This window comes from Molothrus ater, chromosome 2 (genome assembly GCF_012460135.2).
Source record: "Molothrus ater isolate BHLD 08-10-18 breed brown headed cowbird chromosome 2, BPBGC_Mater_1.1, whole genome shotgun sequence".
NCBI lineage: Eukaryota > Metazoa > Chordata > Aves > Passeriformes > Icteridae > Molothrus > Molothrus ater.
In genome coordinates this window covers 74,315,940-74,330,961 of record NC_050479.2, presented here as the reverse complement: position 1 = coordinate 74,330,961, position 15,022 = coordinate 74,315,940, and the positions used below count along the sequence as shown (strand labels likewise).

Here is a 15,022-nt window from a genome sequence, read left to right as displayed (position 1 = left end):
TCAGTGTCTTATTAACATTACACTCATCCTAAATCCAAAACACAGCACTGTATCAGCTGTGTACCTCTCAGCTGTCTAACTCTGTGTACCTGTAGCAGCTGTGCAGCTCTTTACCTATAAAGAGCTTCAGATCAAATGAAAACATCACTGATAAATGAAAACTGTAGTAAAAAAACTACAAAAAAGGCTATATTGAAGTATTTCAGATGTTATAAATCCAAATATTTATGCAACTCTTAAAAGCATTAACAGAACCAGAAAGGTTTCCAAACCAAACTTCTGTCTATTTCAAAGGATTCTAAGCTTAAAAATTGAATTCTCCACCTAGTTTTCTTTGATATCAAGACACAGTTCTTCACCAGTTCAAATTTCCTCCAGTGAAGTGTGATTTAATCATCCACAAATCCACCGACAGTCTAATCTCTGCACTGAGATCTTTCATTATTACTCTTGTCTTCTACAAATGTGAAGTCCTGACATCAAAGATTAGCTTTAAAATTCAGACAGATTTATATCTTTTTCCTCCTCACCCATGAAGTTGTGGAATCAATTGAAAGAGCAAGGAAAGTAAGATGCAGAACAATAAATCCTTCCATAGAAGCACTTTCATTCCTAATTTTAAACACTCTAACATCATTTCTCTTTTATTTCTATGCTTGTGTTAAATTGCTATTTTCTTACCTTGGTGCCAATTGCAATAATAAGATGTTTAGAGAGTTCACTGCTATCAAAGCAGTAGGGGCACTTTTCCATGCATGCAGCGAGTTGCTGGTGCTCACGGATTGCTTTTCTTCTTTGTACTTCCTCCTCTTCCCCACTGCGTGCTCTCTTGGCTGCTTTGGAAACAAACATATCATCCAGAGTGTAGTACTCTCTGTCTGTTTTCTCCATAAGCTGAAAAGATATGCAGAAAAATTGCACTTATTTATAAAGTAGCAAGAAAAAATACTTAGCTCTTTGAAAAAGAGCTTCCTTCCTTGAAAAAAGCATCAAGTACATAAGCAGCAGCATTTCTTCTTTTCATATGGCATCTGCTGCAGATGGAATCATCAGGTACCTCTCCTGAGAGCAGTCCTACACAGATATTAAAATATAGATATGTGACAGCAGTGAGAAAAGTATATTACTATATTCCATTTCAAATTAAGGGCCTAGGTATTTCAATATTATCTTGACATAACTTTGGCTATCTTTAAATAGATGCACAATTTAATATATCATTTTTTATAATATATTTTATCCTCTCCTGTCTCCTCCTCCTCGCCTTTTACAACTACCATTAAATCATCTTTTGTGAAATAACTAGATCATGACTCTGCACTTCATATTCACATTCTGTGAAAATATTCCAACACTTATTCTTACCAAGGGAACAGGACTAAGCCATTTTGGGAAGAAAACAGTCTTTGCCTTCAGTACTAAGTCCTTCTGAGTGCACCTGTTGTATGCCACAACAAATCTTAATATATTTTAGGATACTGACTAGGGTAGCCCTAGAAAAGAACTAATGTTAACTGGAGGCATTTGGAAGGCATGCCTTCATAACTGAGGTACAGTCTCCAAATTAAGAATACTTCCAAATATCCCAGACATAGCTTCTGTAGATAATCTGACATTAAAAAAAAAAAAAAAGGACAGAGTACATAAGTAACTTTTTACTTTCCCCAAAAAAGACAAAAGCTCGTGCTTTTCCCAAATACTGCAGTCCTCTAACACAGACCAAAACCTTGTTTTAAATATGTTCAGTACTCTTCTTATCAAACAACTGAGAAGGAGCCTCCTTAATATTACTTTATTCAGCTATAATACACTTAAGTGCTTATGTGCATTTCCTACTGGAAGCCACTGCAGACTAAAATCAACAGTTCAAGAGTTTAACTCCATTCTTCTTCTGTCTTGCTGTAATTCTACATTTAACAGAAAAAGGAGATTTCTGAGATTTAGAAAAAATATGTAGTGGTTTGGGTGTCTAAAATCCAGTCTCTGTTCTTCTGTCATAAAAGCATTAATAAGGTAAAGTTAGACCTGCAGCCGAAGCACTGCTTGGAGAATAGCAGCATTTTGTTACTACTAAACATTAAGTTTGGGATTTTTATTTAAATCAAAATTCTGTCATGAATTTTGATTTAAAGATGAAAGACTGGAAATACTCAGGAAACATCACAGTTGGCAGACTAGAAAGGAAAGGAAGAGTGGAAATCACATTTTGGCTATCAGGAGTATCACATGGAGCAGAGAATACCATTACTACTCTGCTCTGCTTGCACTTAGAAGTAGCCATGGAAATTCCTGGTTTGTTACACACAACCTCCACAACCTCTTTTAAATAATAGTACTTTCCAAAATACTCCACAGAATCCCTTGTGATAGAATAAATATTCATCTTATTAAACAGCCTAGATAGAAGATGTCTGTCTTCAAGATGGATAAATTGCTGTATACAACATGCTATCTGGGATGCAAAGCAAAATTCTTACATACAAAGTAGCAAACTTTTATAAAGTAGGCGCAGTCTAAAATCCAGATTTTGTTTGTTCTGGTACAGTCATGACCAACAGACCATAGAACCATACAACAGTTTAGTTTGAAAGAGACTTTGAAGAGACACCTTCCTCTAAGCCAAGCTGCTCAGGGCCCCATCCAGCCTGGTCTTGGACGCTCCAGGGATGGGGCATCCACAACTTCTCTGGGCAACCTGTCCCAGTGCCTGATTTCCCTCAAAGCAAGGAATTTCTCCCAGATAAATAAACTAAATCTACTCTCTTCCTGTTTGGGGCCATTAACCCCTGTTGTATCTGCCTGTGTGATTTCTAGTCCCCCTTTAGGTACTGGAAGTGTTATAAGGTCTCCTTGGAGCCTTCTCTTCTCCAGGCTAAACAACCCCAACTTCTCTCAGCCTGTCTTCATGGGAGAGGTGCTCCATTCCTCCTTTAAAATGTTTATACCTCTATTTGTACAAGGTGCCCAGCGAGTTCTGCCAATTGTATTACTTGGCTATAACTAAATCTCTCAAAAAGAAGTTAAAAGGGAATTGAAAGAACAAGAAGAAATCATTCCCTAAAATGCCAGAAGGAAAGCAAGTAATCATTTAAAAAACAATTTCTTTCATACATATATTCTTCCATACAAAAGACAGAGCTAGTACACATCCAAAGAAGGAACTATGCTGATGTATTAGAGTTGCTGGAAAGCTGCTGTTCTGAATCATAGGTGCAGCATCACACCTGCCAACCATGAAAGCCAATGCATTTTGGATGTTGTGCATTTAGTTCTCTTGCCATGATTGATATTGTTCGGTATCGCCCTTGCTGCTCAGGTGCTGCACAGAGATCAGAAAGACACAGGAAGTCATTCTGATCTATTAGTTTAAAGGTGGGATGTCCTGCAATACATCATTGAATTACCTAAAGCTAACAAAGGAAATTCAGGTATCTGTAAGGGCAATACACCTGAAGTCCTTGTTTCTACCAGACACTGACCAAAGTCCAGAGCTGTGCTAAACTGATATGTGATATGTTCATAAAACAGATCAGCTCTACAATCCCCAGTCTTCTTTTTCCTACTTCACTTTTCTTTATTCTGGGCTTATCTCCCACATTCTTCCTTCATATACATCCTCTTTTTTCCAGCCTTCCCTTCTCTTTTGGCAAGCACTGATTAACCAGAGGACACAAAGGCAGCATTAGGACTCTTAGCACCAGGCAAAATGACATGGCCTCCCACATCTCATAGCATAATTGTGCAACTATGTCATTGCTACCATCCATCTGATTTTTACAACCAGGATGCAGTTTTCATTTAACTAACAGAGAAGAATCACAATTGTGCTTGCCCTGGCCGAGAGAGGCCTGTAATACACAAACATTTAAACAGCAGTCAGGGAAGGCATCCAAACTTCTCACAGGAGCCCTCTGGGCTTTCATTTGGACAGCTCAAATACAGTGCAAATGTGGCTAAAACCCAAGAAAAGGGGTGAGATCTCTAACCATTCAGCAGAGGAGTTTAGAAAGAAATCAGCATCTGACTATGCATAAATTAGAATGATTTGAGAGAGGGAAAAATTACAGTGTTGTATTTTCTGATTAAATCCTTATCATGATAATTACCATGAATAATATGAATAAATTACATGAATTATTTCATTATATAACATTCTGTTTACTAAATAATTGAAGCCTTTTTTCATTTGCTACATTAGTGAAGCCATCAGGCACCATGGCATGGGGCTACTTCCTGAAGTAACTCTTGCAAATCTGTGCAAGGTATACTACTACAGGGTCAGCCTAATTTTTCTGCCAACCTGTGCTCAGGCCTCTGGAACCATATCTCATAGCTTGATTTTAAAGCAATTATTTTCTTCTTATTCCACAGTAAAACTCCTGGAGTCTTATACACTGCTGGCTTCCTACACACTCCATCTCGAGTGTGCTGCTCATTGTGTCTCTTATTGCTCCCTCTGCTGTTACTACTTGCTTTTTGGGTGGCCCCTTCAAATAAAAAGCCCTGCTAAAGAATTCAGTATCACTGTGATACTGAAAGGAAACCTTAAGAGACAGAACTCCCAATGATCGAGATTATACTTGTATAATACCTCAGTACTTTTTTCCCCCCACTTCAAATTTCCTTTGAAATTCGTGGATGAAATGGGAAATTCTATTAAACACAATTAGCAGAGGAACAAAAGATACCTGCATGGTTCCAGTGTGGGTTATTTTCAGCTTTTTTGTACTGTTTCTTTTCTGCTTATTTTCTTGCTCCAATTTGTATCCAACTATTGAACTTCTGCTTTTCCTGTTTCCTTGCTAACGCAATCATAGCTGGAGTTACTTCCATATAAGCTAATAAAAGTGCATCTGCTTGAAAAATTCGTCCAAAAAAAAAGTCTATAGATTGTATAAAATGTATCAGTTTGGGTTTAAATTGTCATGGCAACACTGACGTCTTTAAATGACAGAGCTAATATTTGTGGAAGGTTGTATCATAATGTATTTCAGGAAGCTGCAAAGAAGAATAATCTATTATTTTAGAATACAAACCTGAGTGACATAAGAATACATCTCATCATATTTAAATTTATTCAGCATTTAGCACCTATTCTGAACAACAAAATCACCTCAGAAAAGTTTTTCTGATCTCAAATAGTATTTGCTTAAGACAAACAAAGGCAGAATTTTATCATGTAAAACCTTATTACAATTCCAGTCTCCCTGTGAACACAGACATTTAAATTTGTAGGTTTAATTCATCATATAATTCAGTGAATAGGCATTTTCAAAACCTATCACCACACTGAATTAAAGAATATTTTAATCACATAATATCAAAGGATTTTAAGATATCAGTGCACAGAGCTCTTTTAAGGCCTGTGTCACTGACAAGAAAAGACTACCCACCATGCTGGTGAGCAAGGTAGCTCAGGATTACCTTTGAGCAGCAGAAGTCAAGCAAAAAACAGATGACAGAGGACTGCTCAATGGCTAGTGACCAAGCTCCTTTTGTTTCTGCTATATGAAATGAAAACTGCAGATTTTCCTATAAGTAGTTATTAGAATGGATAAAACTTTATATAAAGTTAATGGCATAAAATGTAAACTAAACAAAAATACCTTCAGTCACAGAATTCTACTTTTAAAATTCTTATTAGCATTTCACTTTACAGTTATTCCTGTAATAATTTTTATGTCTAGGAAAGACTGTCTTGCACAAGTCTTCAATTGCAACATATCTTGTAATTTTAACATAATTCTGGCAGAATCCTAAATGCTTATGCAGTACTTTAATATGGGCTACATTTACACAGTTCTTACTCTTCCCAGGTTTTCTTCCCTAATGCAGCTGGTCACTGCTGTTGATCTGTTTCCACATGCAGAAACAGCTTTAATTTTGTGTCCACAGAATATACACAGAAGGGTGTTCAGTGAATTGAATTGAAATATACCAGAACAAGGTGTTGAAAGTTATTTCTCTTGGGTTATCGCAATAGTTTTTTACAATAAACCATGCACATGGTCTTTAAGTAAATGTAAAAAGCAACAGGGCACCAGAGCTTTGCTGGCTTTATCATGTCTATTAAATATTGTGCTAAAATTGCTTCACCATGTGAAGAAGAAGAAAAAGGTTCATTACATAATAGTAGCAGCAGCAACAACATTTTGCATTTTTCACTTTAGCTTCTAAGGCTTTTTCAAGACTATTATTTTGGTTTATGATGATGAAAATGCAAAAATGTGAACAGGTAGATTTGCACAGCAAGCAAAAATGATTAGGCTGAAAGTAATTTTCCATTTTACAGACTTTTAGAGAATCAAGGAAAGGCAACATACAAATTTCCTTTTTGCAAACCTATAATACCAGAATACCACTCGGCTAAATCCATAAAGGAAGGTCAGCATTACTAATAAAGCATTTAATTTTTCACTGCTGAATTCCTCTTAGGAATTACTGCACATATTTTAAAATAAAATTAGTTTCTGGCCAAAATTAAAATGTCCTGATGAACAACTAAAATTAATTGTTCTCTCTTTCTTGAAGTAAAATATAAAAAGGAAAAAAAAATGCTTTAGTAGAATTAATACATACAAATACAAGGTAATTTCTCTTGAGGTTATGTTCCAGGAACCAGTCTCTAAACACCCACAAGCATCTATTGACATGAGTGAAAGGATTACATAAGTCTTAACAGCATGAATTTGGGAAAATTGAACCACTTAAAACAGTCAAAGGCTAAAGAAACTACAAACAGGGTACTTAAAGCTATCAGTAGTGACAATCTAAGACTGCACACATATTTTGTACTCTAGAAATGTAAGAAAAAAACAGCTTTCAAATGTTTTATTGACTTCTTTATATCCTCAAGTCATGCTTCTACAACAGTGAGAACCAAAACCACTTTCAGAGGTGAAGAAAATAAAAAGTAGAAATAGTGATTTAAATGGGTGGTTTTTTCATTGAGACATAACAGCAAAACATGAACAAATCAAACTCCAGGCCTGCTTTTTCTCCATATATCAAAAAGATTAGTGTTGGGTTTTAAAAAGGTTTTTTTTTCACCACTGTAAATTAAAGATTTGGGCCTTTTTCATATTCATAAATTTGACATAATAGCATGCAAGGGACAGCTGTGGGAAAGGCAGCATTTCAAACTTCTGAGATAAGTGACACCCACATCAGCCACCTTCCAAAAGAGGCTGAAGGGGAACAGGAGGCAAAAGTCTCAAGCACAGCAGGGTTGTCTTAGAATCATGACTACAAAAATAAGAATGGACAAGAGGGCAATGATAAGTCAGAATCTAAATTTAAAACAGAGACTCAACAGGTAAACAAATAGCAAGGAGACAGCAAAATCCCTCAATCTCATCTCATTGAGCTCTTGAAAAAAGGAGAGGTGGGAAAAAGATTTAATAAGTACAAGTATGGGTTGAACACTGCAGATGTTTATTCTGTCAATCTGAGTGGGAGTCTGGCATGAGATAACATACAGACTTTCACCTGCCAGTGGGATTAGACAGAGGTCTAATCATGAAGAGAGACTTTGGGTCTACGCACTGATATTTCTTCCAAGTCCCATTCAAGAAAATAAATCCTTTCATGAATTATACCCTTCTATTTCAATAACCCCATCTCTCTCTACAAAACTGCAATTATGTTATTATCTTCAATAACAACTAGCCTGTATTTCATTTGAAATACTGTTAAAGTACTAAATATCAGGAAAGTAACACTGATCTAGAGCAGAGCACTCAGCTGTGTAAAAGCCAGAAAACATGCTGGACTGTCGTTCTCATTCTGTTCCCATTTGTGAGAGCAGCGCCTATTTCCTCCATCCTCAGCAGCCATGGGGCTGGAAGTTTCTTTTGGGCATAGTCTGGGAAAGTGATAGAAGCCCTGGGAAAATCTCTGAAGGAAATAATAGTTCCCTAGGCAATTCACAGTGGTTAGATGAATGAAATTATTGAACAGAATTTAAGGGACACAATCTCCCTTCTCCCATCTGAGGCAGGATATCATTTGTAGACTTGCAGCAGTTTCCTCCCACCACTCCTTTGCAATATGACAGATTAATTTTTGTGGATAACGTTTTCATTTTTCAAACGAAGGCAGAAAGAGAAAGTAATTTGTATGTGTCAAATTTGTGTACTATGTTATCAAAATAAAACTGGCAAAAGAGGTTTGTTTGCTAGACTTCCTGCTGGAGTAAAACACCTTGCTGAAACCACTGTGGAGACATGCAAGAATTTTGAAGATTAACTTACTGAGCCCCAGATCATAATGCAGATACTCCATGTAGTATAGGCTTATAAAGTACATAAATAATCATCTAGAATATCTGAGATCACACCCAAATTTTTCAGACTGCTGACAACACTTCAGTGGTAACACTGATCCTGTGCTGCAAATAAGAATGCATTCTACAGACATGGAAAGACATGGAAACCTCAGGGAGGCCTAGGAGCCAGTTTCTTAACCTAAGATCAAGAAACAAACATCATCTGGGGAAGACCATCACATTTTGTGGTGACAGGATCTGGGAATCACCTGCACAGAAACTACCAAAAGCATTTCAGATCTTAATGGAGAAGAACAATTGGCATCTGAGATGCTTCTTTTTAAGAAAGCTGAATAAAAATACCTTCAAAACCTTAATGTGACATTGCAAAGGACTGGAAAGACTATAGTACCATGAATTAAAACATGGACATTGCAACAGTAATGGCTTTGACAAGATATCTACTTTGAGCATATGCTCCAATACACTTAGCCAATAAATAAATAGTATGTCTGAATCTTAAAAGGTCAGTCAAGAAACTTGTTCTAATAAAACAATGTGATGTAGTAGATCTTTGCCTAGTAACAAAAAAGAAACATTACTTAGCATCTGATCCAAAGCTCACTGAAGTTAGTAGGAATTCAGAGCCTTCCAAAACTACAATGAAGTATTTGCATAGGCTAGGAAACACAATACATTCTTGTAACGTTATTAATAAATCCTATCCTTCAAAAAACCAAACAAAAACAAAACAAGAAAACAAAACCAAAAATGAAACCAAAAAAAAAAGGGAAAAGCTGTTAGAATGAAACAGTTGCATTCTCACCTAGTGTGACCATTTCATGTTGCAAAATCAATCTCCAGCAATGGAGAAGACATATGGGGGAAAGCTGGTAGAATTGACTCTTCTGCTACACATTTGCACTTCTCAGCATTTACTATGGAAATCCTGAGCCAAAACTTATCTAGATCTCCCTATTCAATATTTAACAATGAAATTGTATTTTACTAAGTTGCTATATATATTTTTTTAATTCAACTCACAATCAAGGCCTCCATTGCATTTCATGCTCTACAACACAAGTTCTACAATTACCTTCTTCACTGAAAAAAAACCTCAAACCACTCCTTCATGTTATGTGTTCTGTGGCCACATCCCATATAAGAAACAAAAACAGTTGTATTCTATTAACCTTTAATGCTAATAGTTCTAGTCTAGAAGCTGCCTTCCCTTACCCATCCACCCATTCCCCCCAAGCTAAAGAAATTTTGTTTACTTAGGTTTTCTTCAAAAGGCCACTGCTCTGTGCTCCTGAACACAGGGTATGCTTTAACAGCTTAGGCAGCGTTCAAGATATGGGTGGCATGATGTGTTCACTACATGCTTTAAAATGCTAAATACTCCCTTTTCATAACATCCAAAATTCTGATTGTCCTTTTAATTACACCAGCACTGAGACGATGTTTGCAGACTCACAACAACTCTCAAATCAGGCATCAACAGCCTCTTGTATATTTACAGTCATGGCCTCACTCAGCTTCAACATTATCAACATTTTGCCCTCATCAACCCTGTCTGTCATCTGAATTCACTGCCTCAATGCCTGTGATGGGATCCCTTCCTTTTTATTTGAGAGTTCCATGGAATAATCTCCTGTGTCTGAACTAGACATTTTAATTCCTTTTATACCCATAATGCCTTTCAGAGATCATTTAAGATAGGACAGGTGACTCACATCACTATAATATGTACGTCTCTCCAGCAACTCTGTAAAGTGACTCTTAAGAATCAGTTCAGATGTTTCACAATCTTAGAAAAATCCTCGCTTTGTACTTGGTAATTCTACAATTTACAATGGCCCCTATTTTTGACAGTCTTGCATAATTCTGTAGCCATAAAAAAATCTCATCTTCCTTCATGCCTTCCCTGTACTGAGGCCTCACGTCCTCCCTGATATTTCTAATAATAACATGCTTAATTAAAAAGTCATACACACAGCACCTTACCTTTGATGCCATACGCATAAACAGTGAGTTTTGATCCTCTGCTGTTCTCATCTTCTCATTTTTGACCAAATCCTTCAGGTTCATACTATCATCATCCTGAAAATACCTTACTCTCTCTTTATCTACATGAGTAGGCATCTGGAAGCAAACACATTAAAAATAAATATTAACCTAATCAGAAAAGATCAGCTACAAATTCAGACCCTAAAAATTTCAACAAGTTTAAAGACTCATGAATCAAGGTATGCAGATCTGAAACATTGGGGCTAACAGCTCCATTTTATCTAAGGAGAAAAACATCTTTCCCTTTCTTCAATTGCATCAGTATGTCTAAATAAAAATAAAGCCTCTTCCCAACGTCACTATATCCTTAACATCCTTAAGGTATCAGAGCTACAACATTAACACTCAGGAAAGATAGGACAGTACTTCACTGAAACAGTTAATTAGCTCATAAAAATGAAATATCCTAAAAAGTAATTTTCATTATTGACAACTCTAAAGCTTTTGTAAAGTCACAGACATTACTGAAACACAGTAATCACAGACAGTACTGCAAACTTGCCGTGTGAATATGGTACCTCTGGGAAATGTTGCCATCTTAGACAGAGTGCACAAGGGAACAGAGATGTCCCTTAGGATAGGATTAAACTAAATTCCAAAGGAGTACAGGGAGTGGTCATTAACATAAAGCAGGACAGCATTTTCCAAAATGGAAACAACAGGATGATGACAACAAATTCCTCACCCTCTTCTGTCTTTCACTTCTCCACAGCAGTGTTGCAAACTGATCTGTCCTACTAATCAAGAATGCTTGCTAGAATTATGAGGTAGTGTCACCTCCTCTTATCTCAAAAGATCAAAGTGCTACTATATTTACTGTTGGAAGCAATTATTGTAAGAATAAAACACTGCTCCAGCTTCCAAGTTTCTTATTGTTCCCCAAAGCACTTTGTTACAAAGATTAGGTCATAATTATTATTGTCATCAGTAGCCACATTTTTGGTAAGAACTAAAGTGAAATTAACCCCTGAGACCTGAGTACCTCAGCAAAATCTTTCTTAATTTGGAAATATTCAGCTCTGCTAATCTTTGTTATTTACATAACTTTATGTAATATAAACTAAAGAGACTGTGATAACTTTTCCCTGAACATGCATTTAAGTAAGTCCCAAAGTGATCCCTTGGGAAATGCAATCTGAAAATAAACTGAATATATGCTTAATAAATACGTACTCTAATACTTAATAACAATCATCTTCCAAAAGGAACTTTTTAACTACCTACTGACATTCTGATAAGATACTCATTAATTGTGGCATTTTAAAAGTAAAACTACAAAATCTGTTAAGAGGTGCAGTTCAATACTCAGATTTGTAAAATTTACCATCTGCTGCTTTCTTCGTCCTCCTTTTGGCTCCAGTGGCTCTGTTGTTCCCATCACAGGCCATGCCCTTCCACTTCCATCTGTTCTCACAAGGACCACTTGTTCATCTTCTTGACGGCTTGAAACCTGTGTCAGGTTTTAAGACATATTTTAAAACAGATGGTACAGACAAGCCAAAAGAAATACCTAATCCACATGAAATAAGTGTTTAAAATCCTAAAGATTAAGTAACAGATTCTTTACATTTTGTGTGTTCAGTATAATTCAAAGTAGACAGTTTCACCTTAGTGAGGTATTCTTTTCACATTCAAAAAGGAAAAAAAGTATTAAAAATACATTCAATTAATTAAATGCAGAGCTTTTTTTTCCAAAAGAACCAAGTTTGTATATTCTTGCTTTTTTCACATAAAGCATGATCTCACACAGATAGACACACAATGCTTCTGAAAGAGTTAAAGAGATAATACTGAATTAATAAACACCACCATCATTATAATGCTGTATTCCTGAAAACCATCTAAAAAGCTACAGCCCATGACCACTTCTTTTATAGATTGGGAGTGTGAAGAATAAACACTCTCACCTCTGTTCCCCAAAAAGTTATAGAACCTGTCTTCATGGAAGGTTCTTTATAGGGCCCCTGCTTGATAGGGGGCCCCTATATAGATATAGGGGATAGATATATATACAAACACAGAGAGGGGGAAAAAAAGGCAGAAATTCTTCACCAAAAAGTAAGTATTTTGCTTTCTAAAATATTAAGAATAATTTTTAAAATCATTAAAAGTCCTGTGAACTTCCTGATTATACTCCAAAGATGTTTAGGTAAACCAGTTGATTAAATTAGAGCACATAATGGGGCCACTACTTAATCAGATGGTATTAGGACAGCCTTTGTCAAATCTTACAAACAACTTCATTAATCTCCATTTCAAGCTATTTTCTACCAAACTGCTTTCCACCTGCCATCCTTGCCTAAGGAAAGCTTGTCCCAGAAACCCAAATAACGTCTGGAAAATCTGTAGATACTGAAGTATACTTCAACAGCTTAATTACATTTTTCCAAGGAAAGTCATATGAAGGTAGAAGTTATGGACCAAAAAGCTGCCTGGGTAAGCCAGACCTCTCTCTTCTGTAACACCAAAGGCAAATCTCATTTTGCAAAGCAAACCAGGGTGTCCAGCACAACTCTGGCTCCAATAACAATACTGATATTTTCAGAGAATACAACATGACTTATTTCCAGAATCAGACAGATACATGTTATTTGTGTGTAATCTGTACCTCAAGTATTCCTTTTTCACAATGTAAGGGCTTTTGTCCCTATTTTTATTTTTTGGGGGGAAAAAAGGTGGTTCATTCCAATGGGAGAAAAAGGCTGTGTGCATTCACCCCACACATGTCATGTGATAAAAGGTCACAGCTGACTGAGACACAAACAGCCAGACTGGGGGGACCAGGTTTTACCATGCCATAAAACCTTATTCACAGCAGATACAGAAAGCAAAGATGAAGTTAACATCAATAAGAATGTATCACAGCAAACTTCTCCAATGCCACAATTCCTTTAAAACTTGGGTGACTTTACAAGTTTGGAGGTTGAACACATAACCACAGATACTGCAGTGAAATCTCAAAAATCCAGAGCATTGCTAATTAGCCTGTAATTGCACAGACCTTTGTAGAGGAAAAACTCACCATACCCACATGGCCAAGCAGGGATACAGAGCTCTCCCAAGAGGACTAATCAAATTCACATAGCAGACCCTTTACAGTTTTCAGTGAATAATCTACTAAGTAGCCACTTCTGAAGGGTCCTGTTCATGTGAAATCCTCTGCCAGGAGCATCTTTCCAGTCATTCAGCTCCTTTTACCTGCTGCCCACATAGTGTCTCCAAAAGGATGCTAACTTCAGGTCTCTCCTTCCCCGCACCTTTGTTTTACTGAGACAAGAAAAGGACGAACTTTTCCATTCCCAGTCTCTAAACTTTAACTTCACTGTATACACGACTTTTAAATAACACAAATCACTAAAACCAACAATCATTACAACAGCAGTGCTTCAACAACTGCAAAGAACAGTAAATACCAGATTCTTATACCAACTTACAAACACTTAATTCCTTTTAAAGACAGCCATCCCCAAATTTGTCTTCACTAAAATTCTTAATACAGACATTTCAAAAAGGATGTCATTGATGTGCAGGCTGTTATTTTCCCAAAAGCTGATGGAATTCACAAGGTGTTCTTTGTGTCAGACTTTCTTTGTCTTTGAAAAAGGGCTCTAAAATGTTAGATCCAAGCAACATTTGCACTTTCTCTTTTCTTCCCATTTCTGCATGCTTACACACTAACACACAAGCAGCAGAAGAGAATCTTCTGGATCTGAACCATGGAATGAGTTAGGACAGGGACAGGGAATGGAGAGGGGAGCAATAGATATAATACATACTGAATTCTTTGGGTCAGAACCCTACAGCTGGCAAGGTTTTGTCTGCTTTATGAGACTTTGAGGTTTTTTCTCCCTAATTTCCAAGAGTCCTGAGTCCTGACACAAAGCATGTAATACTGACTATAATGTATTTAGATTCAATATTCCAGAGGGGAAAAAAAAGGCAAAAAATTATAGTAATTTTTACCTTTAGAATACCAAGTACAAAGAAATCAAAGTGGTCCTTCAAAGAGAGATTAAAGGAAGCAGATAAAAGGATAAAATAATTATGGACAGTATGAAGACCAATGTGAAGTCATGTTAGAGACTAACAGCAAATGCATACTAGGAACCAAAATGTATTTAATGGATGCAAGCCAAACATGATTATTCAGAAGATTAAAGATGTTATTAGAGGTAAAAACATCCTTCAAAATTCAAAACCCTATCTAAATAGAACTGACTTAAAAATATAGCATAACAGAAAGTTAATTCTATTCACACAAAAAATGGATTTTTAGTAGAATCTTACTAACAATAATTAGTAAAGCTATTTCTAAACACATCAGAAACAAAAAGCTTTCTGGTAGAAAAAGATGCTCAAGTGGTTACAGCATTATCAGAAGGTGACATTTGAATAATATATTAATTAATTGTATTTTACTCAACAGCACTTTTTGAAATGAAAAAGAAAAAAAAAAAACCCTAGAACTTTAGAAATAATCTTTAAACTGATATATCAATAAAAGGAGGTTTTTTAGTAAGCTGCCATGAAGTAATGATTTTCACTAGAGCTTCCAAAAAAGAATTCTAACACATAATGTCCACATCCTTCAGCATATACTATATCCCTTAAACAGGTGTTAGTACAAAAATAATGAAAGCGCCCAATATAATAATAAGCTTTAAAATGTGCCAAAGGCTGATCCTG

General features: G+C 36.2%; 1 protein-coding gene across 1 annotated transcript in view; it reads right to left on the bottom strand.

The window, feature by feature from the left end:
- The window catches only part of CWF19L2 (CWF19 like cell cycle control factor 2), a 59,844-nt gene that overhangs the window by 10,046 nt on the left and 34,776 nt on the right, over window positions 1–15,022 (bottom strand). Inside the window, exons 11-13 of the mRNA XM_036392107.1 lie at window positions 11,661–11,786; window positions 10,274–10,411; window positions 682–894 (exon numbers count right to left, since the gene is read on the bottom strand). Coding sequence (XP_036248000.1) covers window positions 682–894; window positions 10,274–10,411; window positions 11,661–11,786 — 477 coding nt within the window. The remainder of the gene's footprint in view (window positions 1–681; window positions 895–10,273; window positions 10,412–11,660; window positions 11,787–15,022) is intronic.